Raw genomic sequence first — 23,783 nt, 5'->3', positions numbered from 1 at the left:
AAGATACAGTACTTGGTCTACTACTCTTTATTTTAAATGTAGTTAAAGTTATCCAATTAAAACTATAAAGGAAACAAGTTGCAGATGATACAGTAATTGTATATGTATAGAGCAATTATCAAGTGGTCATAACCGCAGTACACCAAGATACTTGCAAACGTTTAAATTGGTACTGAAATGTTGAAATAAGTGTATACGTCCCAGAAACCCCAAAATAATAATTTAGATTTCTAAGAAAAATATTACTTGTCGAACAACCTCAAAACGCACAAAAGAGATTGCTACAATTGCTTAAAGAGACACTGACACCCCCCGAAAAAATATTTTTGTTTTGATTGTCGATTTAATGCGCTGGCAGTGCACAACCCAAACAATATTCTACTGTAATCACGTATATCTTTAATAAAAAAAAAAAAAAAAAAAAAAAAAAAAAAAACTGCGTGAAAACGAAACATGAGCACGGATGCTCAAGGCTGGAAGTAACGTGGCTGCACGAAACCGCGCCTTTTTTCTCCTCTTCTCCGCCGAGTGCCGCAGGCGACAAATCGCGTGCACCGTTTAAAGTGCGCTTGTTCCGCTGGATGTTCTGGACTTGAAGATCGACTGGTCTGTACCTAAAACGACAGTTCCGAGAGGTAGAGGCCCCTCGTTCGTCGCAATGTTGCTCCGTTTTGCGCCGTCATCGTGTCGTCCAGACCGCGGTACGTGGCCATATTGAGAGTGACGTGGACACAAACATCCTCTGAACTGTGCAACATTTTTCTTTTTTCAATCAACATATTTGCAGTTTTTGGAGGCCACACTAGGGGGGATCGTAATATTTTCTATTTTTAAAATTGAATGCTTGGTTTAGATGACCGACGACTTTGAGTATATTTGGTAGACATAGTTTGAACGCTACGTGGCCATGAAAAAAAGAGTGAGAGCGACTGAAACCGACCAATTCTGGACCGGCTGTTTTCGGGCGAAACAAAAGCGGGATTGGAGTCGCAAATTATGTTCCGTGTAGTTGGGCTCTTATAGGTGATGCCTTCGGCGAGCATAAACACCCTGTCATTGTCTCTATAAGAACGACATTAAAATTAGTAGATAACTTCAGATATCTAGGAATGTAGATTGGCAAATATCTTGGGAAATATTCGCATCAAGCTGCTTTGCAGAAAAAAAAGTTTTAGTATGCATCACATTCAGGACCGTATTCGTAGTTCAGTACTTAAACTTATCTATAACTTATTAGGAAAATATACCCTATATAACGTATAGAAATTTGCGGACACTGCGCCCAGTATTTACAACAAAAATGAAATCTACTCTCTAAGAAATGCCTGCGTGCCTACTTACCCACACAACACAAGAAGAGACATTCTCTGCGATCTACGAAACCAGCTCAGTGAATGATGATGCAGAACATCTGTTTAGACCTCAAAATTAAGTATGCGCTGTGGCATTACGCAATGCAAGAATTTCGCTTTGCATTGCTTTATGCCAAAGCAACTTAGGTAGAAAAGAAAGAATGCGGAGATACTACAAAAAATGAATGTACAAAATATGATTATATAACATGCTAATTTTACGAAACAAGAATGATGGTAATGAGGGTAAAAGTGATTTAAGAAAGCAAAGTGTAGTGTTTTAGAGTTTGACTAAAATTATTTGAAAATCGAAGTTCATGGGGGAGGCAGTTTTTAGCACTCAGAAAAGGCCAAAGGAAGTCATTGCCCGCTGACAATTTTAACTGTACAGTGCAAATCTCGTGGGCACCGAAAATAGGGTGGTGTGGTAGAAATTTGTGATCAATATTTTTCTCGTCCGTTTTCATAATTGATACACAGGATTGAGGTCTCACGAACAATATTTCAGAAGCCGCCATCACAACTACTGTGCTTGGAAGGTGTCTTCGACTCGTGTGTTTACCGCGCCCAAAGAAGTGCTCCGTCGATTTTCACCTGATGTCGTCATACAAGTGTGATGGCGTCGCCGGCCGTGATTCTGACGGTGTCACAGAAGCGGGGGTTAATGAGGCAAATGCCTCTTCGCATGGGCGCACCAAACGGCAGGGGGGGGGGGGCAAGGGGGGCGCTTGCCCCCCCCCCCTCCAGTTCTCAGAATGGGGGGGCGAGGCATGTGTTTTGCCCCCCCCCCCCCCCCCTGAAACAGCCGCACTGGGCAAGGCAAGCACTGTCCGTCGGCGCCCAAGAGTTACCACGGGCACCACCCCCCAACCTTGGGGGGGAGGGTGTGGGATGTGGTTTGCCCCCCACTCAGACAAGTTGGTACGCCACTGCCTCTTCGGCTGCAGCTCGCTCTCCAGTCGACAGTCCAGGGGATCTCCGTCAGCCAGGAGTTGAGAAGCCGCGCCAACACCGACACTCGCGTTCTCTGGTTTTTTTCTTTAACTTATCAGCCCCAACGCTAAAACAGCGTCTAGAGATCTGAGGGTTTCAAATAATAGGAAGTAGTCTTGTTTTGTTTCGGTCTTTCATGACTTTTAAGTTATTCAGCACAACAAGATAGAGTGGTGTTTCCCTCTTGCTTCCCAGCTTGCTCTGGAATAGAAGACTGCCGGAGACCGTTGTCCTGGATAATGGGAAGGTGCACGAATCAGTTTCGCATGCTGTTTTTGAAGATAAATTCTGGAAAGCTTTGCGAAGCTGTTTGGAGCCTGTGACGCCCATTTACTTTGCCATATGCATCATTACATAATTGAAATGTTTATGTTATTTTTGTTGTACACTGATTGTATGCGTTATATTGTTTACATGCTTCATATGATACCCCCATCTATGTATTCCTTCTGCGGGTTCTTTAGTAGTGATCAAATAAATAAATATGCAAATAAATGGCACGGACTCTGACCAAGCCTCGCCGTTGGACGTCCCTGAAATTCTGCATTCCACAAAAATAAAAGTGATCAGGAGGTTGTCGGCAAGCGCTTTGACACGCGAAGAAGAGGTTCGAGTAACCGATATTATCAGCAGGAGCGAAGTTTTTTTTGCGATCCATCTATGTGAATACAAACTTGATATGCCCAAAACACAAATATAAGCATTTGGATTAAGCTGATATTGCGGAGAGATTTGACTTGATCTCCCAGCAAGGGGAAAACCTTTCGCTTAACTTAGGAAAATTGCTCTCAAATGGCGCAGAATATAGGACATCTCTAATTTTTGGTCCAATGATGCACTCTGAGAGTATGCATCTGTAACCGTCCACCTGGTGGCAATGACCCTGTACTAATCAACCATTCGCATCCCTGGCGTGTCAGCTTTTGCACATTCCCCCGTCGTCTGCCACTTGTGAATGGAGCTAGTCTCGATTTGAAGACGTACGTAATAAACTGAGCGTACCAGCTCACGTGTGAACGTGTGCGCAAATTTGTGAACGTGCACTGGAACCTCAACCTGAAGAAAACTTTGAGCTAGTTAAATGTCATTTAACTGTCTAGCGAAACCAGCTAAGACTAACCTACTGCTTTGGAGGCAGTGTAGATCATGATATTTTTGCATATACCCAAAGAGGTATCGTTCTTTTGTCAAGGTGTACGTTCTTTTATGATTAAAGTTGTAACATGCTGTCGCTTTCAAAGTAATTTTTTAAGGTCGTGGTAAGCCAATAAATTTGCTGAATTGTACCATACTCCAATTAGTTTTTTTCCAAAAGATTTATTAAAAATATATTCTTAGGGTCTTTCGGTTTTTGGGAAATAATGTTTTAGGGTGTTTCAGTCTTTGGGCATTAATAATTGCAACATACGACAGTAAGCCGTTCCGGCTTCCGTGGCGTCATTTATTGCCACTTCGGGACTACTTTTAGATGCAAGGTCGGAATAGGACGCTAAAAAGACAAGTCGGAGATGTTTTGAAGGCACCGTAAATAAATTAATGTAAACGTGTCCTTTGTCCGTTCGCTTCCTTATATAATTGAGCAAGAGGATGCAGATACTGGAGCTATACTTACTGATCATATGTAATTGCAAGTGCCCGGCTTCTTGATATAACCACCTCCTCCAATATACTGCGAAATAGATCATTTTTTTAAGAGTTGCTTTGTAGGATATCACAAACTCTTTCCCTTGTTTTCTCTATGCAGGAGGCTGCTGAGAAGCTTGCCGTTCTAAAGAAATGGCGGTTGTTCGCAATTCTCCTGGCGTGGAATGTGAGCGTGACGTTAGGTTCGGACAACGAGCCATTTGAACTTACGATTCTGCACACAAACGACGTTCACTCGCACATTGAAGAGACCAACAAGCATGGGGGACAATGCTCGGAGAAGCAAAAGAATGAATCAAAATGTGTTGGTGGAGTCGCAAGGATTGTGGCAAAGGTATGGCTCTATCCAGCCATGTACGTCACTCTTTTCAGGCGCGGGTTACTCTGATCTAGTATTTTTGTTCTTTAACAAAGTAACGACGTAGTTACTTCTTTCTAGAAACGTGTCCCGTCTTTTTATTGCATTTTGATAAAGTATCATGTAATGGTACTTAGTTTGTTCTGAAATTTTATTGAATATGAAATCTTTACTCGTGACACCGAAGACACGATGCACGCCGGTTTTTGCTCCTCCTCTGTACAAAACAACATACCGCCGATAAATGCTTTGAGGAGCCTGAACAAACGAAAGTCACTCGGTGCTAGGTCCTTTGAAAATGGCGGATCCGAACACCCACAAAACGTACAGACGACGTTTTTCAATCATGGCGGGTGCGGTATGAGATCGCGCATTGTGGTTCTGCGGCAACACACCAGAGGTCAACAAATCACTGCGTTTTGACCTCATAGCAAACTTGAAGTTGTAGGACGAAAGCGCCAAAGAAACAGGGACGAATACGAAGACAAAGATGTGGCATACTCCCAACTAAAGGTTTATTTTAAAAAAACACACACACACACATACATTTAATATTGCCTATTTCGCTGCTCGCATAGAAAGAGACGCTCTTTATCTCTCCGGTGTGTTGACAGGGAACTAACACACGTGCCCTATCCTTGCTGCCTAATGCACAATGCCTTAGAAACTTATCGGGCGGTTTTGTCTTCGTAACTGTCGAGAATTGTTCTTCTTAGTTCAGGGTTGAATAGGCACCTATCGCAGTGCACTGCCATAGTGCCCGATGGGGGCTGTCTTAATGACCATGCCTGTTCTCTTGCCCTCTCTTTAATACATATACCCGTGTGCCCGACATATGATTTTCCACAACTCATGGGAATGTCGTACACCACAGATACGGCAAAGTCTACGAACCGCTTGTGTCCTCCTTGTGGCACAGCTTGGCACATATTGTTTATTTATATTTGAACTTATACTAAACCGATTATTTGTTGCAGAAAGGAATAGCAGCACCTCAAAGTATGATGCCATATCTTTTTTCAATTGTGGAACAGATTATGAATTATAATGCAATTAAATGCAAAGGTACAAGCGAGCGGGACAAGAATGACGAAAGTCATTCTTGTCCAGCTCGCTTGCACCTTTGCATTTAATTGCATTATAATTATAACCTTAAAATTGCAAGCTCCACCCTGTTGGTGTTCGACTGGTGGCAGCGGATAAAACCCGTTTGCTCTACTGACGTCTGACCCCTGGTTAGCTCAGTTGGTAGAGCGCTCCACTTGTAATGGAGAGGTCCCGGGTTCGATACCCGGACCAGGCGGATTTTTTCGGTCGCTCACCAGTCACCTAGCTGTGTTTGGAGATTTATGTTTGTCTTTTGTCCCCCTTGTTCCCCTTCTGCAGGGATTACTTTCGTCATTCGAGATTATGAATGTACGGGATTATCGCCGGTCTCGTTTTTTCCTAGCTAGAGCCATTGTGTCCTCTCTTTTTTCAGCTTAGAAACAAGGGTATCCGCTACCTCGCCTAAAAAAACTGATCGGCGTATCCTCCTCGCTTAAGACAGTTCACCTCCCCCCAAAAGCTCTCTTCCGCGACATGGTGGCAAGACTCTGCCAGCGAGGCACTCATTAGGCACGACACTCTGCCCCTTTTTACAAGTTTAGAATGAGCAGAAGTGAACAGCTGGACCCCTTTCTTTGTTCGCGGTTGAAAATTCCAGCCCACATTGTCACTTCTGAGGTAAAGGCTTAAATTTAAAAGCTGCAGCCTTGCCGTTGTCATGGTTTTATGAGTGAACGCCATGTGAATTAGAGGGGGTACAGTTTGTACATCTTTGTTTATTACTATGTCAACTTTAACAGACTTCGCATCGAGCACCAAGTTATCTTCTACATAACAACAAATTGTGAAGTTCCCCATCCGTACAATGTCCATTGCTTATTGCCTTATAATACTGAGCTAAAAAAATATCGTAGTTTACAGGCGCCTTAGATTAGCCGATACAAATCCCTCACCTTTGAGCGTAAAAACTATCCCTAAAATACACGAAGGTAGATTTGAGATAGCACTCAAGCAGCTCGATGAAGAATTCCTCACCTACAGCGCTTGAATTTCTAAGCTGATATTATCATTTTATTCAATGAACTTTCTCACCGCTGGGTAAAGCTTATCATGCTGAGTGGAATGAAAAAAGGTCCTCCACGTCCATAAAAAAAGCCTCTGCCGAAGTCCTGTTGCTCGTCACCAGACGATCAATGAATGCCTCTGAATTCCTCGAAAAATGGGTCGTGCAAATCAAGACCCGAAAACTTCCTACTTAGGAAATCCCCCCTTAGGAACTCCTCCCTTTTTTCTACCACGTATCTTTCTGTTACTGTTGTCCTAAACGGGCAGTTTTCTTTGTGGGTCTTGGCACAACAAAACACACCTATGGTGAGTTTTTTGGCAGCTTGTATCTTCACAAGCTGGCTGAGCTGCAGGCTATCACATTCGGCCTTGGCCGACGCCTTGACTTCGCTGAGAGAGATCTTGTGCATTTGTTTGGAGTTTTTGATGATGGCAGTGTGGGACCTTTCACAAAGGAGCCCCTCTGGAAGGACTACGAATCCCTTCCTCTTATCAGCCGTGAGGAGCTTGAGTTGATGTTGTTTTGACCGCGAGGGTTCTCGCCAGGCAGAGCTTCGCGATGGGTATTGAAGTGGGCTGGAGGCTGAACTTCGGTCCAAGTTCGAGGACATCGGTAATTTTCCTGGGGGCCTGCACTCTTCCCAAGACGAGAACCTTTTTGGGAGACGGTACACTTGCTTTTTCTTCTTTGGCAAAGAAACTCTTAGTTGTGCCCACATGAACTCCAGGGTTTGGCAAGCCAGTCGCAGATCTTCCTTGTACGCCTTCCCAGCTTCTCTTGCAAAAAGACTTGTTTGGGATCCCAAATACTGATACAGTCTCGGTTCCTTTCCACTTGCTTCTACACTTTCGATCTAAAAATTTCCAAATCCGTTTTGCATGTCCGGGTAAGGCAAGAAGCCTCTAAAGACATTCGGATGATAGTTTCCCCGACGGATGCCATGGGAGTGGTGCCGATCCCGGCAATCTGAGGTCGCAGTAAGAGTGACATCCGAGTCCCCTGATATGGATTATTCTTAGTACACGCAAAAGAACCCGTTGCAGAAGGAATAAAATGTATTCAGATTGAAAGATGGGCTAGTTCATACATCGTTGGACGGAAGTGCCGAAGAAAAATGGGACAAAGAAATAGACAAAGAAGTGGCGTACTCACAACTTAAGTTGTGAGTCCACCACGAAGTTGAAGCGGTTCTCGTGCAGTCCACAATGCAATGTTCTGCTGACGTTGAACACCTTTCAAATCAAATGTATGACCATTAGTACTTATGATCGCAGAAGGCGGTGAACATAAACTTGCCGTACGACGGAACCATTCGGAACTTTATTGAAATCTTGGTGACGAAGTATGCAGCCGCTCTTTTCATGCGGGCTTTATATCTGGCGGTGCATAGCTGATTCAAGAGTCGTCCCCTGTAACAATGCGTGAAAACAGATCTCCCTCAGCTTCATAGCGTTGGAGCAGCGTCTCGCACTCATCCACATGGCGCTCCCTAATCTTTGGCGTAATGTTGCTTGGCACGCACCTGGCGGATACTTTATGGCACTGCAGAATATCGAGAATGATGACATGCACCTATCACTTCTGATGTTTGATTTTTTTGTAATTTTATTGATGGTGACAAGCCACTTGTCATGCAAAAGTAATCGAACGTATGGTACTGAATGAGCCGTCATCGAAGTGTTAGCCCTGCCGGAGCGAGACGTGCCAGTAGGTTGGGAGTTTCTTGCGCTAGTCGCGCACCTGTCGAAGTGGCGTAAGGGCGTAACTACAGTGCTTCTATATTTTGCGATGGATATCCGTAGGTTTTTCGCTCTCTGTACCCGCAAATTGGATTACTGAGCGCTGCTTCTCCCTCGTGCATGATCTCAAGGGGGCGTTCATTTTGACAGTTCTATTCTTACGTAATACTCTCTAGCAGGCCACTGGGCCGGAGTGCACAGCTTGAGAAGTTTATTGAAAAAATTGGGATTAAAATGAAGCAAATAAAAAAATTTAATTTTGAAACCATCGTTTTTGAATTTTTTTTTATTTTTTAAACATTTGTTTATTCTATCAAACCAATCGCCGTTGATGGCATTGTTTCACGTAAAGTGTGTTTGTTTTACTTAACGGATTATTTTGAACGAGTTTTGACAATCTTCGCTGAAAAACCCGGTATACAACAAATAAAAAAAAAGTCTTCTCATCGCCATAGTTTATCACTGTAGCTGGGTTAATCTGGAGCATTTTGTTAATCTGTCTACAGGTAAAACAACTCAAGGAGAAACACCCCGGTGCCTTGTTCATGAACTCAGGAGATTTCTACCAGGGCACTGCCTACTATACAATTCTGAAGAACGAAATGGTTTCTACAATAATGGCGGCCATGAACTACAGTTACGTGGTAAGTAAAGATGAGTGTAGCAAGTATATTTTCATTCAAGAGCCAAAAAGGATCGCGTTAAGAAATAAAAAAAAATACATTTTAATTCTTGCACATCTCAAATTAGCCTTGCAAAAGATTGTGTGTCAGCCGTTTTTTGCGTTCGCTTACAGTAATATATATATATATATATATATTAAAAATTAAATTTGTTTGTTTTTCTCAATTAGGAGATTAAAAGCCGCAAGCATGATATTACCTCGTGCAGCGCAACGCAATACTGTATGTAGTGGGTCTGTCTTGACTCAGGCATGAATTGTTAAGAGTTGAGAGGAATATATCACAGCAATTATGATGGCATTACTAGATTAATTGTCTTAATTGCCCGCAGCATGCCTATTTGTGCGTTTACTCCACAATCGATGCTTAAGTATCACGCAAACTTTGGACCTTAAATAGAAATTAAGACAGTACAATAAGTATTTCTTTGGACCATAATGAATATTTTTGTACGTATTCTTTGGTTTCGTACTCCGGCCTATCGGTTTTCTATCCCCTTCTTGACGCATATTATATGAACGATATCAGTCGAAAAAAGCAGCTAGATATTATCTTTTCTCTCCTTTGACATTAATGCATTTCTCAACTTTTTTAAACATTAGACGATGCAGTGCTCGCCTATTCATTCATATTTTTGAACGTTTATTTATATATGAGCGTAAAACGATTACAATGTTGGGTATTAACGTCTTCACACTTTAGCAATACATTTATTCGTGCTTTATCTTTGTTATGCAGAACTATGTTTGCATTTAGAATAATAAATACAATATTTTAGAATATGTCCCACGTTTGGTCTCACAATAAAGTGTGGTGATATAGCTATGCATTATCTAAACATTAAGGAATGTATGAAATCAGTAAGACAACACTCGAAAACCGCATCTGCTTTATGCATTTTATTTTTTGATGAGGTTATAAAAATACAATCGCACAATAGGAATGTGTAAGTTTTGTAGCTTGTTTTTACAAAGCCGTCAAAGCTATACAAATGCTATCTGTTAAGGTGAGTTATACAGAAAATGACGCATGATATCGGGGGCTAATCGTCACCATAGGAATAAGTAAAGCAACTTTGTTAGTTAAGTGTGTAAATGAAACTAAACGTAACGTACCAACCAAGAGGATAGAAACTTGCTGGACGTCATTAAAAAGCACTGAGTCAAATATTTTCAGAAAGATTTTGATAAAGCTCGTGGAGAAGCATGGCGGTTCTCTTACGTTGTCACCGGTGCAGCAGGTGCAATGCTTGTGCTTGTTTCACAACTGCTAACTTTTGAAACCACCGCGTTTCTCACGTGTTCCACATTGTTTATATTTCACCTATTAAGATTTTGTTTTTTTCAATGATGCTAAGCATAATTTTAAATGAAATCATATTTATTTTCAATGTCTAGAAAGTTATTTAACATATTGCGGGTAATTATCAGACATGCCGACGATCCGAACCCTACATCAGGTAGCACGCCAGAGAAACACCCAACTGGGGCAAACGTGTGGCAAATCTGAGGGCCTAACTTGGTCCCAGATATGCTTTGTTCTATGGCGCTTATCAGTGCCAAAGTATATTTCTGAAGTGTAGCCCTAGTTGGGCAATACCAGGGCATGCCAAAGTTTGGCTTTTCTCGGGTCCGCCACGGGAGTGCCAAAGTAAGTGCCATAAGTGAGCCATAACTGTGAAAGTAAGACCTAATTTTGAGATTTCGTACATGCCAACATTTCACTTTCCTCTGGCCTGCCACAGGAGTGCCTAAGTAAGTGTCATAATTCAGTCATAACTGCCAAAGTAAATATTAATTTAGGAATTCGGGGCGTGCCGAAATTTGGCTTTTCTCTGTCTAGCTACTGGAGTGCCGAAAATGTGCCAAAAGTGACTAAGAAAGCCGAGAGGCTTACCGAAGTTTGGCATTTTTCTGGTGTGCTACAAAACTGCCCTTCCACGCGCTCGAGAATGAAATTAAATTAAATAATCATTTGAAACACGACGGTCAGATGTCATCATCTCCGTTTCCAGGCAATACGGCCATACATGGCAGTGTCGTGCCAGTATTTTCGCGCCGTCGTTCCGCCACCGGCCTAGTATTGGCGCAGTATCGTGCGAATAACACATGAACAAACAAAATTGTCTTTGATCGCTCCCAGAAGTTGATTAAACCACTATAATTCCACACAGCTTATTCTCGACACATTTTCAAAAGTCGAACTTCTCTGCAAAACGAAAAGAAAATTATTAAAAATAATCGACAAGGCTTTCATGCCAAGCGAAATTCGTAAATCAAACAAGATTAACTAAGGGGATTATGATAAAGCAGGACTACTATCAGAAGCATGCTTGAAGTGTACTTACTAATAAAAGAGCAATATAATACCATGTAATTTCTAATGGATGGATAATCTGGCTCAGGCAGCGCAGAGCAACACAAACAAAAGATCGAGAAAGAAGGAGGTCTCCCATATTTAGCGAAAGTCTAGCTGTCGCCGAAGAGCAGTCTTTTTATGGAACCAAGTCTAACAAACACAGCACGCTTCAATGGACTGCAACGAAGAAAGCGGCCATTACCGAAAAGTTGGCACGAACGTATTTCGGCTGTTTACGACGAAAAACGGCGACCGCGACCGCAAAAAAAGCTGCAGAACACTGAGTTGTCCATTTCGGAAACCGAACCTACGTGGCCCCTTTGCTATCTCCATAACTTCGCAGGCGGCGAAGACTGGGGCCCCAGTGATCATATCAGCGCGTCAGAGCGAGTCCCATGACAAATGTTCGTCCAAGCGTTTTTCCCTACGCGTCCTACGGAGAGAAGTCATGCGTTTCCCTCCAACCTTCTGATTGTTTAAAGCGGTCGTCACGCTCATTCATAACCACATGGAGGAGCACAATCAGGTGGGGAGTCTTAACAAAAGGCGAGGTCGTAGGGAGTTGTAGTTTGGGGGGGGGGGGGGGGGGGGGGGGGAGGGCGTGAAAGATTGTGAGAGCAAGAAGTGCCGGGCTGGTGTTGTCAAATGCTTCAAGTGAGCACTAAAAGACACAGTCTCGACTCTCCACCAGGATTTTACCTAAAACAGCTGTGCGCTGAAATGTACCCCCTAGTGTGAAGCGGGCGCGGTACTGCAAAGCTACGGCCGCTTCTGCTCTTGCTATCGTCAGGCTTTGACAGTTGGGTGATTTCAGATAAGATCGACCAAAGGATGGCTAGTCGACATTTTCAAATCAACTGATGTTTTTATATGTTATTGTCTAGTGTCTGGTATGAACGAATCCAAACTTAGTTTTGACTAGAAAAAATACTTGGGGACAGGAAAAATCGTAATGCATGAGGTGGTGGACAGTTGCATTAACGCGCACTGATGGAGGGGGCACGTTTGAGAGTGAATAACTAAAGCGATAACATCAGGAGAACTCTAATACGTTTTAGGCGCAAACTATGGGTATAGCTTGCTTGTAATACAAAGTAATCATATTTATTTAAAATTTATTTATTTTTCTAAAAATTGACAAACATGCCTGCTCGAACGAGAAATGGCAAACTTTGGAGGTCTGTATCTCATGAAATAATTTAATCATTATGATATAATTTGCAGATATTATTCTACTAATATATAGCTAATATTTAAAAAATAACTAAGGTATCTGTGTGATACAATAGTTAGGATATATTTAGTCAAACATGGAAAAAAAATCAAACAAAGAAAAATTCCGATGCAAATAAAAAAAAAAAAAAAAACACCACCCTCGATTTTTTTTTAAATTTAGGTAACCTGTTATACTCTGTTTCGGCTTTCATTTCCATTAAAAACATGTTGCATCATTTTATTGAGAAAGAAGATACAACTCCCCAAAGTAGGGTCCTTTTTCAAAGCCTACACTTAGCAGTGTTTTATACAAGAACTGACTCTGAGTTCCAGTTTCATGAAACCAACACACATCTTTTATATATTTTTATTCAGATGAGGCCAATGATAACTAAAGTAATCGTTCACACACTTAAATTAAGGAGAAACTACTGTGTACAAAGAGGTATCATATTACGGACTAGTGATCCGAGAAAAGATCATGCAGCCATCGGCCACTAGGAACTTTGTTTACTTTATTCTCCTGCGACACTATATGCTATTCCCTCTTCCGCTCTACCTTCATCTCTCTCTCTCTCTCTCTCTCATATATATCCCTGATATATATCCAGAACAAAAACATGTTCAAGCATTCCCTTTCTGCGTGGTAGTGTTCTGTGGCTAGCAAAAATCATTTCCTCGCTAAGCTCACGATTATGGCAAAATAGTTGCCGGAAACCGCAGACGACACTCGTCGCTAGTTCTGGCAAAACGGCCGATACAATCTCTTTTTCGCATTTCCCCGCTCGCTGTCAAGGACAAGGGGGTTCGCTTCAACCAGCAAAACATGGCCGCCGACGCCTGTTTACTGAGCAGTCATGCCTGTCGCCATCTCACTCGCTGGCGTCACGGGCGATAATATCAGGCACAAAGGGGCACACCAACCGGCAGCATTATCCCCAAATACTCGAGCCTCGCGTAAATACATAGAGTGTAAACGCTGTCGCCATGTTATCGTAGTAAGACCGCCCCCCCCCCCCCTCCCCCAACGGGGGACTGCAGTACGCGACGGCGTACGAACACAACGGCGACGATATCGACATCGCGGGCTCCGAATTTTCCCATAGTTCTACTCCACGGGCATTTCTCGAAACGCTTGATATTGTGTACGCCCGCCTGGAAGGATTTGAGGCGCGTAGTTAAGATAAGGGGGTTCTCCGCGGCAGAAGAAAGCAATTTCACAAAAGCTTAAAAGCGGCGGCGACGCGTGTGCGGTGAACGCTTGTAGTTTTGGTGTAGACAGGGTGTTTGTGTTCTCGTTGTTGACACCAGCCGGCGATAAGGCACTGCAGGCGGTAGCTCAGTACAGCAAGGGCTAATCCGAGTGACCATCAACGTAACCCCACCGCCAACCCCTCGCGAACCGGTCGCCGACATGGCTCAGGCTGTGTCATGAACCACGTGGTAGAAGCTCGGGTGCTTTCATATCAGCTCGTGGAGGGACGACAGTGCGATTCCGGAAAGTCTTTTTCGAAGGCCGCTGACCACAATTTTTTGACTGGAGACTTTCCCTCTTTCTTCCTTTGACGTGGATCAAGCTTTGCCGACAGCCTCAGTTGTGACCTCTCTTTTCAAATGTACGTTTGCAGTGAGTGAGCTCCTCAGCCTCGGACTTGTCACTTGTGCACCCAGTAGTTCTTTCACTTGGCAATTATATGCCATCAGTTGGGGTTTAATTTCTATTATTTATGTATACATTATGAAGACGTCCTGGAGCTCCGAACGAGTGTTTTGTGCAGATTACTTTTGCAAACACAAAAAGACTATACCAAAGCAGCCGAATTTTCGAAGTGTTGGCGAGTTGGACCTAAACTCGTTGAAGCAAATTCTTCCGCCTGACTGTTCCTCCAAAGTGAGTGCGACGGACTACCTGTGCTACCATTGCTTCATGCACATCACTAAGGAGATCTCGATGCGAAGCTCAGAGCAGTGCCCTGACATATTTGTGCCAGCTGAAGAAGCAATTGAAGATCTAAATCGCAGCATACTACCTACAGATGTGTCGCCGCTGAGACAACCAAGCGTCGTAAGAAGTCGGGACAGGCCTGCCTATGTCAAGAGAAAGCAGACAGAACTGGAGCAGGTTGCTGTCAAGAATATACGCTCAAGGCTACGTATTGCGTACGACAGGGACGCACCATCGGGGTCGTCTGAACCAACATGCTCCACATGCACTGAGTGGGTGGACAACTTTCGGCAGGCCTTTGAAACCGCCACCTCTCTCCGGGAACGTTGTCAACTGCTTACACTCCTGCCGTCAACACTGACGAAGAATGAGGTTCAAAAGATGATTCCACAGGCCTCAATGTACCTCATCAGTAAATCCCGAAAACTCAAGGAAAAGCATGGCGTGTGGTATGAGCCGGATCCTTACACGAGGTGCAAGGTGAGCCCTGAGAACCTGTCTGCTGCCCTAGAGTACTTCACGAAAGACGAGCTACAATGTTCGCGCCAAAGTCCCAACCAGAAGGACGTCATCTCTGTCATGCTCAACGGAGAGAAAACGTTCGTGCCAAAGCGCTTCATGACACGCTCAATACGAGAGGCCTTCCGTATATACAAAGACAAGCATCCCGATTCCGGCGTTGGGCTAACGAAATTTTATTCGTTGCGCCCTAGATGGGTCCAATGTATTCCACACCAGGAAGTGTGCGTTTGTGTGCGCTGCGCCAAATATTATCTTTGTATTGCCGCTCTAGAGAACGTTACAGGCTCAACATTCAACACTGGTGAAATGAACTCGGCATTTCTGTGCGACCCAGCAACAGAACTGTGCCTTCAAGGAGACTGTGATCACTGCCCAAAAGGCCAGTTTCTTACACTCCAGGAACTTGATATCCCGGAGGATGAAGAGATTGTGCTTGCAACATGGGAGTCCGGCGACCTTGTGAAAAACACTTTGGAACCTGAGACTTTCCTAAAAGTCATCCAAGTGACGGTTGGAAGTTGGGTACTTCACAACCATATCCGGCAAACGCAAGGTAAAGCGATCTACGATGAAAAACAGTGCATGCAACGCGGGGGCATTGTCTTTCATTTTGACCTTGCTGAAAACTGGACCATCGTGCTTCCTGACGAAGTGCAAGCATATCACTGGAAAAAAAAAAGTTTCGATATTTACATGTGTAGTGACGACAAGAAAATCTACAATCAGCTTTGCCATCATCAGTGAGGACCTGTGTCACGACGCCGCTCACGCTTGCTTGGCTCTAGAAAAAGTGAAGGAGTGGGTTGAAGACAACGTTGCGGTATACTCGTACGTGACGTACGTAAGTGACGGCGCCGCCAGTCATTTCAAGAATCGCTACCAGCTTCACCAATTTGCAAAGGGCGATTGCCCACAAGCCCAGTGGTTATTTTCTGCATCTGGACATGGGAAAAATGCATGTGACGGAGTTGGCGGACTCGTGAAGCACCAGGCCACGCTGAACAACCTGAGAGAACGTTCAGTAAGCGCAATTCAGACGGCCAGGACAATGGTGAGCGTTCTATCAAAGAAACTGAAAGGCGTGCATCTTGTATATCTGGACGAAAATGAGGTTGTTCGGTATCGTGAACAAAAAAAAGAAGAGTGGCTGACGGTGCGCGCCTTCCCTGGCATTCAGTCTTGGCACGCGCGGCGGCTCAGCAAGTCATCAACAGAAGGGACCTGTGACGTATATGTAGCACGGACAGTCGGATCTGCTTGGAAGCAACTTTATTAAATGGGTACAGCGAGAAAAACCTTAGCGTAAAGTGCCGAATTTGATTTCCCAAGGACTGCTCATTTTGAATGCAGGGACATCTTATTTATCACATTTTTCTTCACGGGGTATTTAACCTACTGTTTTTGTTGGTGGTTACGAATAATTTTTATCTGTTCACTATAAAAAAAATCCCAAAATGTTATCCTCGAGCAGGATAAAATATATCGGCTTGCCACGATTCATTCATACACCGAGAGCATCGAAGCTGCTCCAGTTAGGCACTATGGCATCCGTCACCTGAAATTGTTTGTAATCGTAAATACACAGCCAACCTAAATATCTTACTATTATATCTTTGTTTTTGTGTGTGGAAGTAAAGTTATTTATTTTACTCTAGATGTAAAATATACCGGAAGGTACAACTTCACACTGCATCATCTTTTCTCAAATCATTAGTCTCTAATATGATACCACTTTGTACGCTTATGTAAAATGCTGTATATAGTTTCTCCTCCCTTTTACTGTGTGACCGATCGCTCTTTTTATCAATGACCTCATCTGAATAAATGTATATAAAAGATTTGTGCAAGTTTCATGAAACTGGAACTCAGAGTCACTTCTTGTATAGGACACCGCTAAGTGTAGGCTTTGAAAAAGGACCCTACTTTGGGGAGTTGTTTCTTCTTTCACAGTGCAATGATGCAACATGTTTTTAATAGAAATAAATTCCGAAATAGAGTATAACAGGGTACCCAAATTTAAAAAAAATCGAAGGTGGTGTTTTTTTTATTCGCATTGGAATTTTTCTTTGTTTGATTTTTTTCCCATGTTTGCCTAAATATATTGTAACTATTGTGTCACTGAGATATCTTATTTATTTTTTCAATAATAGCCATATATTAGTAAAATAATGTCTGCAAGTTATGTAATAATGATTAAATTATTTCATGAGATACAGATTTCCAAAGTTTGCCATTTGTCGTTCGAGCAGGAATGTTTGGCAATTTTTAGAAAACTAAATAAATTTTTAATAAATATTATTACTTTATAATACAAGCAAGTTGTACCCATAGTTTGTTTGTAAAAAGTTTTAAAATTCGCCTAATTTTATTGTTTTAATTATTCACTTTCAAACTTGCCCCCTCCATCAGTGCGCGTTATTGCAACTGTCCACCTCTCCCTGCCTTACGATTTTTCTTGTCTCCAAATTTTTTTTCTGGTCAAAACTAAGTGTGGATTCGTTTATACCAGACACTAGACAATGTAATATAAAAACATCAGTTGATTTAAAAATGTCGACCAGCCACCCTTTGGTCGATCTTATCTGAAATCACCCAGTTATCAATCTCTATGCAAGACACGCCCAGATCTCCACTTCCCTGTTTCAACGCTTCGCCAACTAATGGCAAGTGTTGAGGAGGCGTGCGCACATCAGTCTCGCGCAACGCTCCCTCAATGGCAGCAACTGCGGTAATGCCAAACCAGTCTCACGGCGCGTCCGGATATCGGTGTGTGTACCTACGCGCGAGTATAATAAACTGCCGCAACCCGCGTTTGCGAAATTACCGTTGTCTGCTCCAGCTGCGGCAAAACATTCGGCCTATATTTGTACTTGAGACGTCGAAATGCACCCAAAGTAAAATGCAGAGTAGGGAGCAGAATTAAATGTCATGTTTGCTTAATTCAGTTGCATACTACCCGCGTACCAGCAATACCTCCTTGGTCACCTACCTCAAAACACAAATAAACCATCGCCAACGGGACCTGCCCCGATTACTTAATTCTGGCCTTTGTTAAAGAATCCAGGTCCCAAAATGACAGATGCTAAAGGCTTGGTTACTCTCTAACGCCGACCGTAGCAAACGCAGCGCAGCGCAGCGCAGCGCAGTGCAGCGCAGTGCAGCGCAGTGCAGAGCAGCGCACAGATATACTGAATGGTCGCAGATGTCGAGTTCCTGCTCGCTGGCCAATCAAAGGCGCACTCAAGGTGCTACGTTTCGTTCCCTGCCCTCAACGTCGGAGTAAAACAAAGCCTTAACCGCACTACTAGACAGTAAAGTCTAACTCTTACCATAGCCTCCTCTATGATCACAAATCCTGACAGTTAGGGTGACGGAGCCATAAAGTGCCCAGTCGCAGATTTGAAGAGCGAGGGCCTGGTAGTACAAAGCATTTCTCGGGGAGTCCGGTATTCAGCGCACAGCTTTTGCAGCGGCGAGGACCCGAAACATGGTTTTCAAACCCAATGAGAGAAGAAGCGGTAGCCCGATGAACGCGAGAAGCACGAGCGGACATTCCATTGTTTCTGGACAAATGTGTTTCGGAGTCTCGCCGCAGCGGGGCGCCCGTCACATGCCTCTCGTCTGCCGCTCTACCATTTCACTTTCGGCGGCCGCGTCTCGTGGCGATCTGCCAGGCTTTGTCAGTATAGAGGACGCTATGCTCTGACACTTGGTTGGTGATTTGGGACAGAAGGTGCCAAACGGCCACCGAACCGTTCACACCGGAAGCCTACCTGTGCCACTTGTTGGGTGATTTAAACCCAGAGATTCCACAAGACAGCTGAACTATCGGGAAATGAAGCCTAAGTTTGGTAATTTGGCGATTTGGGCCCAAAGATGCCAGATGATAGCCGAACTCCTGTGCAGTAAGCCTAACTCTGGCACTTGCTTGGCGACTTTGGACCACAGCTGCCAGATGGTAGCCGAACTGTTAGAAGGGGAAGCCGAACTTTGCCGCTTGTTTGGCTATTTGGTCCCAAAGATTCCAGATGGCAGCCGAACTACCAGGGAGTGAAGCCTAACACTGGCACTTCTTTGGCGAATTAGGGTCATAATACCCATGATTTTGCCAAGGAAGGTCGCATTTGGCTCTACTTCGGCTTATTTAGGCTTTGCAAGGTCTGAAACTCCCAGAAAATTGCCAACTTTCTGCCCGAAGCTCTTTCTCACCTGGGATACTATATCTTTCTGACCGTATAACTCGCCTGCACAAACCCCATTCTTGTTGTTTTTGTAAGATAATTCTAAAGCACCCAGTATAATAAAAACATCATATTTCGGTACATGCCACTTTAATGAAAATTGCCAGATTTGTAACAAACTGAAACGTGCGCTTATAAGTGAATTTATCCTCCCGTCTCTACTATTAATCGAAAAATAAAGCTGAAAAATAGTATCGCTTTTTGGAGATGTTTTAAAGTCGTAAGGGCTGATTTGTGGAAGCCTTGAAAGTTCTGAATATTAGCTACCTTTATCCTACACCTTATTTTGAAAAGTCCACAAATGTTAAATATTTTTGATTCAGGCGAAACATAAAAAATTTAATGGCGAATTCCCCTGGTCGTTTTGGAGCGCACCGGGATCAGTTTACCAGATCCGAGATAGAGCACGCGATTCGAACGAAGTCGCTCCGCATCCGGATCCCTAGTGGGACTTGACCACAACCTCCCTGATCGGCGGATGCCTTCGTACCATTTCCCTTCCCGGGATCCCCTTTCCGCGGTCCCGGATCTCGAAGCACATGTTTTCGCAATTGAGGCGCTAACAGCCCGTGTCCAAACGAACGAGATAAGTTAGTCGTGATGAGAAAGATGTATGTCGATAAGCGATCTGCGTCAGTGCAGTCGCGTAGTTCACTTGGCTCTTCATCGGAATACCCGTGAACGGTGTCCAGGTACGTCTAGGTTTTTGGCCTCTTCTGCGGGAAGTCCGAAGAGGCAGTCGAATCCATGCGCGACACACAAGCAATCCTCGGGATCGCTGCTACTTGAGCCGCTGCTGCTGGACAGAAATGGCAAAATTACTTTCAGAAGTTTCATAATAAACATTACTAATTACTTTTTTTATAAAAATTGCAAAAATGCGAATAATTTACATTGCAATTTACCGCAGACAAAAAGTGAACACATTATATTACCATTGCTTTCCAAAACTAATGAAATTATTTTGTCATTACTTCTTAATACCTTGAGGCACTGATTCGCGTTAATTTTATTTGCAGTATATGTACCATACCTTAGGTCTTCCTGTTTACATCGCAACAGCCTTATGCGCCTCAAAGTGAACCATACTGAACAGTCGTTTTGCTCGCGCACAACGTAACAGGTAAACGCGATGAATAGGTTCTTTTTTAGATGTGACTCAAAGACAGTCGACTTACAGGGTTCGCTCTTTATTCAATAGTGAAGGTTCTTAGTTAAAAAGTGTCATGTTTCCGTCTTTCTGATTTGCAATAAGTTATATTTTCTGTCAGTATGTTAATTAGGGTCATGGGAGCTCGTTCCTCCAAGGAGTCGCCACATGAAACCTCCATTCCGCCTCGCACTCAATCTATTCCTATTTTCCTCAGAGCACTCACTAGATGACAAAATCCCGGTCATTCCTCGCAAGAAGTATTGTTTGCAAACGAAATCCCGGTCATTCCTCGCAAGGAGTATTGTTTGCAAACACCCGAAAAGCCCAGGTCATTGCGCGTTGTAACTCAAGGGGGCTGAATGTCTTCTAGGCAGAAGCTTAGCCATTTGAGAAAAGAGATGGCGCGAGCTTCCTAAAATGCGTACTTTCCCAACAAATGGGTGGCGATATATGCTCACATTTTTCCTGCTTTCCTCGCTTCCCGTATTTTGCGACTACAAAGAGCACATTTACTTAACAAGGCCAAGGATACGCACGAAATGTTCTGGTGCCTTGACAAGGTATTTGGGATTAACTACGCAACCAAAAACCTCGGCGTGCATAAATACCCTGTCAGCGTCCCTTTAACTTGCCCTGATGTCTATTTCAAAACATTTCATCATGGAAAATGTTTTTTACTCTTATTTCTTTTAAAAGCTCGAAAACGAACTTTATAGTTTGGGGAAAGGTAACTCCAAAAGTAAAAAGTATTTTTCGAAATTATTGCCTGAAAGAAATTCATTAGATTACTCATTACCACAAAGAGAACACTTAATTACTGTAATTGCATTACAGTAATGCCTTCTCTGCCATCTCTGCTGCTGTTGGAGGAACTTGACGGCGAACTGTCATCAAGCAGCAGCAGCAGCAGCAGCAGCAGCAAAGCTGGCAGCACGTCGCGAGTGGCCAATACGAATTTTTCTGAGGCGACATGACCGGCAAGAAAAGAAGTCACACGTGTGCGCGGAGGACTGGCCAGGCTTGCTCCCGTTCGAATCCGCCGAAATCGGTGGAGCGACTTCTCTCGGATCCGAGTCAAGATCTGGAGTGGGAGCTGATACAAAACGACGCGTGGAACACGGCCATTTCGATCCCGATCGCCCAGTAAAATAGGAGCACCCTAGAAAATCTATCCCCGGACGCTCCAAAACAAACAATGGGTTCGCCATAAAATTTGCTTTAAGATAAAAAATTCAGGTTCGCTTTACATTTATTATTTCTGCAATTTCGATTTTTAGGCATCCAAGACAGAGCAAAGGGTCGTGCAGTGAAATAAGGTCCTAATCAAAAAGGTTGATAAATTCAGAATGCTTAGTTTTAAAAAGTTCATACAGTAAGGTAGCTGGCGAGCTGGTGAATGTTAACCATATTGAATAAATCTGAGTCCGGCGAGAAATGCGCATATAAGCCAAACAAACTAAAATGGACAGGACGACGTCTTAAACTGAGTGACCATGTTTGTTTAGTCCGCTTCTTTATATAGCTTACAATCAGCTACCCCCAACACAAAGGGGCAATCTCTAAATAGTCCAAACGCCAAACCCTCCAATAAAGAAAGTAGACTATGGACGCCCTCGAGGCCGACTCACAAAAATAACTCTACAATCTCCCCCAAAATTTAACAAAATAATCAGTACCTATTTTATTTTAACTTAGATCAGCAAGAAAAACAATGCGCACTCCACCAAAAAAAAAAAGAAAAGAAAACAATATGAACCCCTTGCCAGCAATGAAGGGATGACACAGACTGAACCTTGAGTCAAACAGTAATCACGAGAACCCGGAACTTCGTGGAACATTATTTTCCCATATGGCCGCGCAGATATCACCAGCTAAAAGTAGACATCACCCATTGTAGCTCCTCAATTTTCAATAGTTATTTTTTCCCATTCATTGATTGGAATCGCGCTCCTGCACCAATAGTATCAATAACTGTCGCCGCTGGTACAAAAACTGGAATTAAATTTTTTATTAATGTTTTTTAGCAGTGTTCTTGCTCTTTTGTCTTGTCAATTTATTTTCTTTCTCGTAGTTCATCCTTAAAATGATGTATTTTCTTCGCTTTCTTTATTATTGTATTGATGCATTTCTTGCCTTGATCATTGGCATTAATGCATGTTTGTGCATTTCAGAGTTGTATTCTTGTATTTTTTTATTAGCTAACGTGTTAGCTAACCATGTTTATTAGCTAACCTCCGCAGTGGTTTTGGGCCCTGAGAGTAAATAAACTCGATTAAACATATATACGAAAACATTCATTTTTGTTTTATGGGCGAACGCTTTTCTTTCAGTGCCTTGGAAATCACGAATTTGATGACGGACCTGGAGGTCTCGCGCCTTTCCTGGTTAGAATGAAACAAGCAAAAATAAGTGTTGTCGGCACGAATACTGATTTTAGCAAGGAGCCTGCTCTTGAAGACAAACCGATCAAGAAAAGTGTTAAAGTAAGTGTGAAGGGAAGAACGATCGGAATCATCGGCGCTGTCCTCCCACAAACAAGATACCTCTCACGTCCAGGTGGGACCTTACTCTTTGCCGAAAAAACATTAATGTCATAATAGTATCAGCATCCTGTCAGGTAATAATGCTTGGAATGTTATGACTCAAAATACGCGGTCGAAAAGTATCTAACTTGGCAGAGGTCTTTTTCGATTCTAGGGGCCTTACTCTGGCCTAATACGGTATTGGTCCAACGCGTTAGTTAGTTTTTTGTTTTTTCTGAGGTTGTATGGATTTTTTGGGGGGCTCGCAACAGAACTGCCAAACAACCAGATTTGAGACCAAACCACCCCGTGTGATGTAAACAACAAGCCGTTATGCCTAACTGTGGCACTTGTTTGGTGATTTCGGTCAGACATGCAAACCACCATGAATGAAGCTTATCGTAGGCACTTGTTTGGCAAAATATGGTCAAGGTTTCCAAACTCTGACCAAATGAGGACAAGCAAGACTCGAGCTTGGCATCTTCGGGCTATTGCGGCTCTTAATTCCACGCCAAATGCAATCATTTGGCTCACTGTTTTGTGCTGCCTAAAACCCAAAGCTTGTTTAGGTCTTTGGTTTCTTCACCTTAAATTCTTTCAACGGATGAGGATGAAGATACTCGCTCGCCCCCAAAATTAATATCTGAATTGAAACCAAGGATCATAATATACATGTGAATCGTCACTCCCAACGTTCAACTTACTACTTTCAAATGTCTGAAAAAAAGTTTTTGTCTTTTTATTTGCAAACTTCTTGCCGTTTATCAAAGGAATCTTCAAAACTCATTAGTTTAATATAGTAAAAACATCTAGATAAACCGGAGAAGTGTGGTAAGCTGGGCGAGTTTATCTGATGACGTGCTGAATGTACAGCGCAAAAAAGGTAAAGAGAGAGGAACAAAAACATCCACGACACACAAGCGCTTACTCGCAACTGAATTTATT

General features: G+C 43.1%; 1 protein-coding gene across 1 annotated transcript in view; it reads left to right on the top strand.

The window, feature by feature from the left end:
• Positions 1–4,083: 4,083 nt before the first annotated feature.
• The window catches only part of LOC8041590 (5'-nucleotidase-like), a 73,739-nt gene continuing 54,039 nt past the window's right edge, over positions 4,084–23,783 (top strand). The window contains exons 1-3 of the mRNA XM_029983167.2: positions 4,084–4,323; positions 8,706–8,843; positions 22,647–22,872. Of these exons, the coding sequence (XP_029839027.2) occupies positions 4,084–4,323; positions 8,706–8,843; positions 22,647–22,872 (604 nt within the window). The remainder of the gene's footprint in view (positions 4,324–8,705; positions 8,844–22,646; positions 22,873–23,783) is intronic.

Source organism: Ixodes scapularis, unplaced genomic scaffold (assembly GCF_016920785.2).
Source record: "Ixodes scapularis isolate PalLabHiFi unplaced genomic scaffold, ASM1692078v2 PGA_scaffold11__112_contigs__length_91849675, whole genome shotgun sequence".
NCBI classification, from domain to species: domain Eukaryota; kingdom Metazoa; phylum Arthropoda; class Arachnida; order Ixodida; family Ixodidae; genus Ixodes; species Ixodes scapularis.
This window is presented reverse-complemented; position numbering and strand designations above follow the sequence as displayed.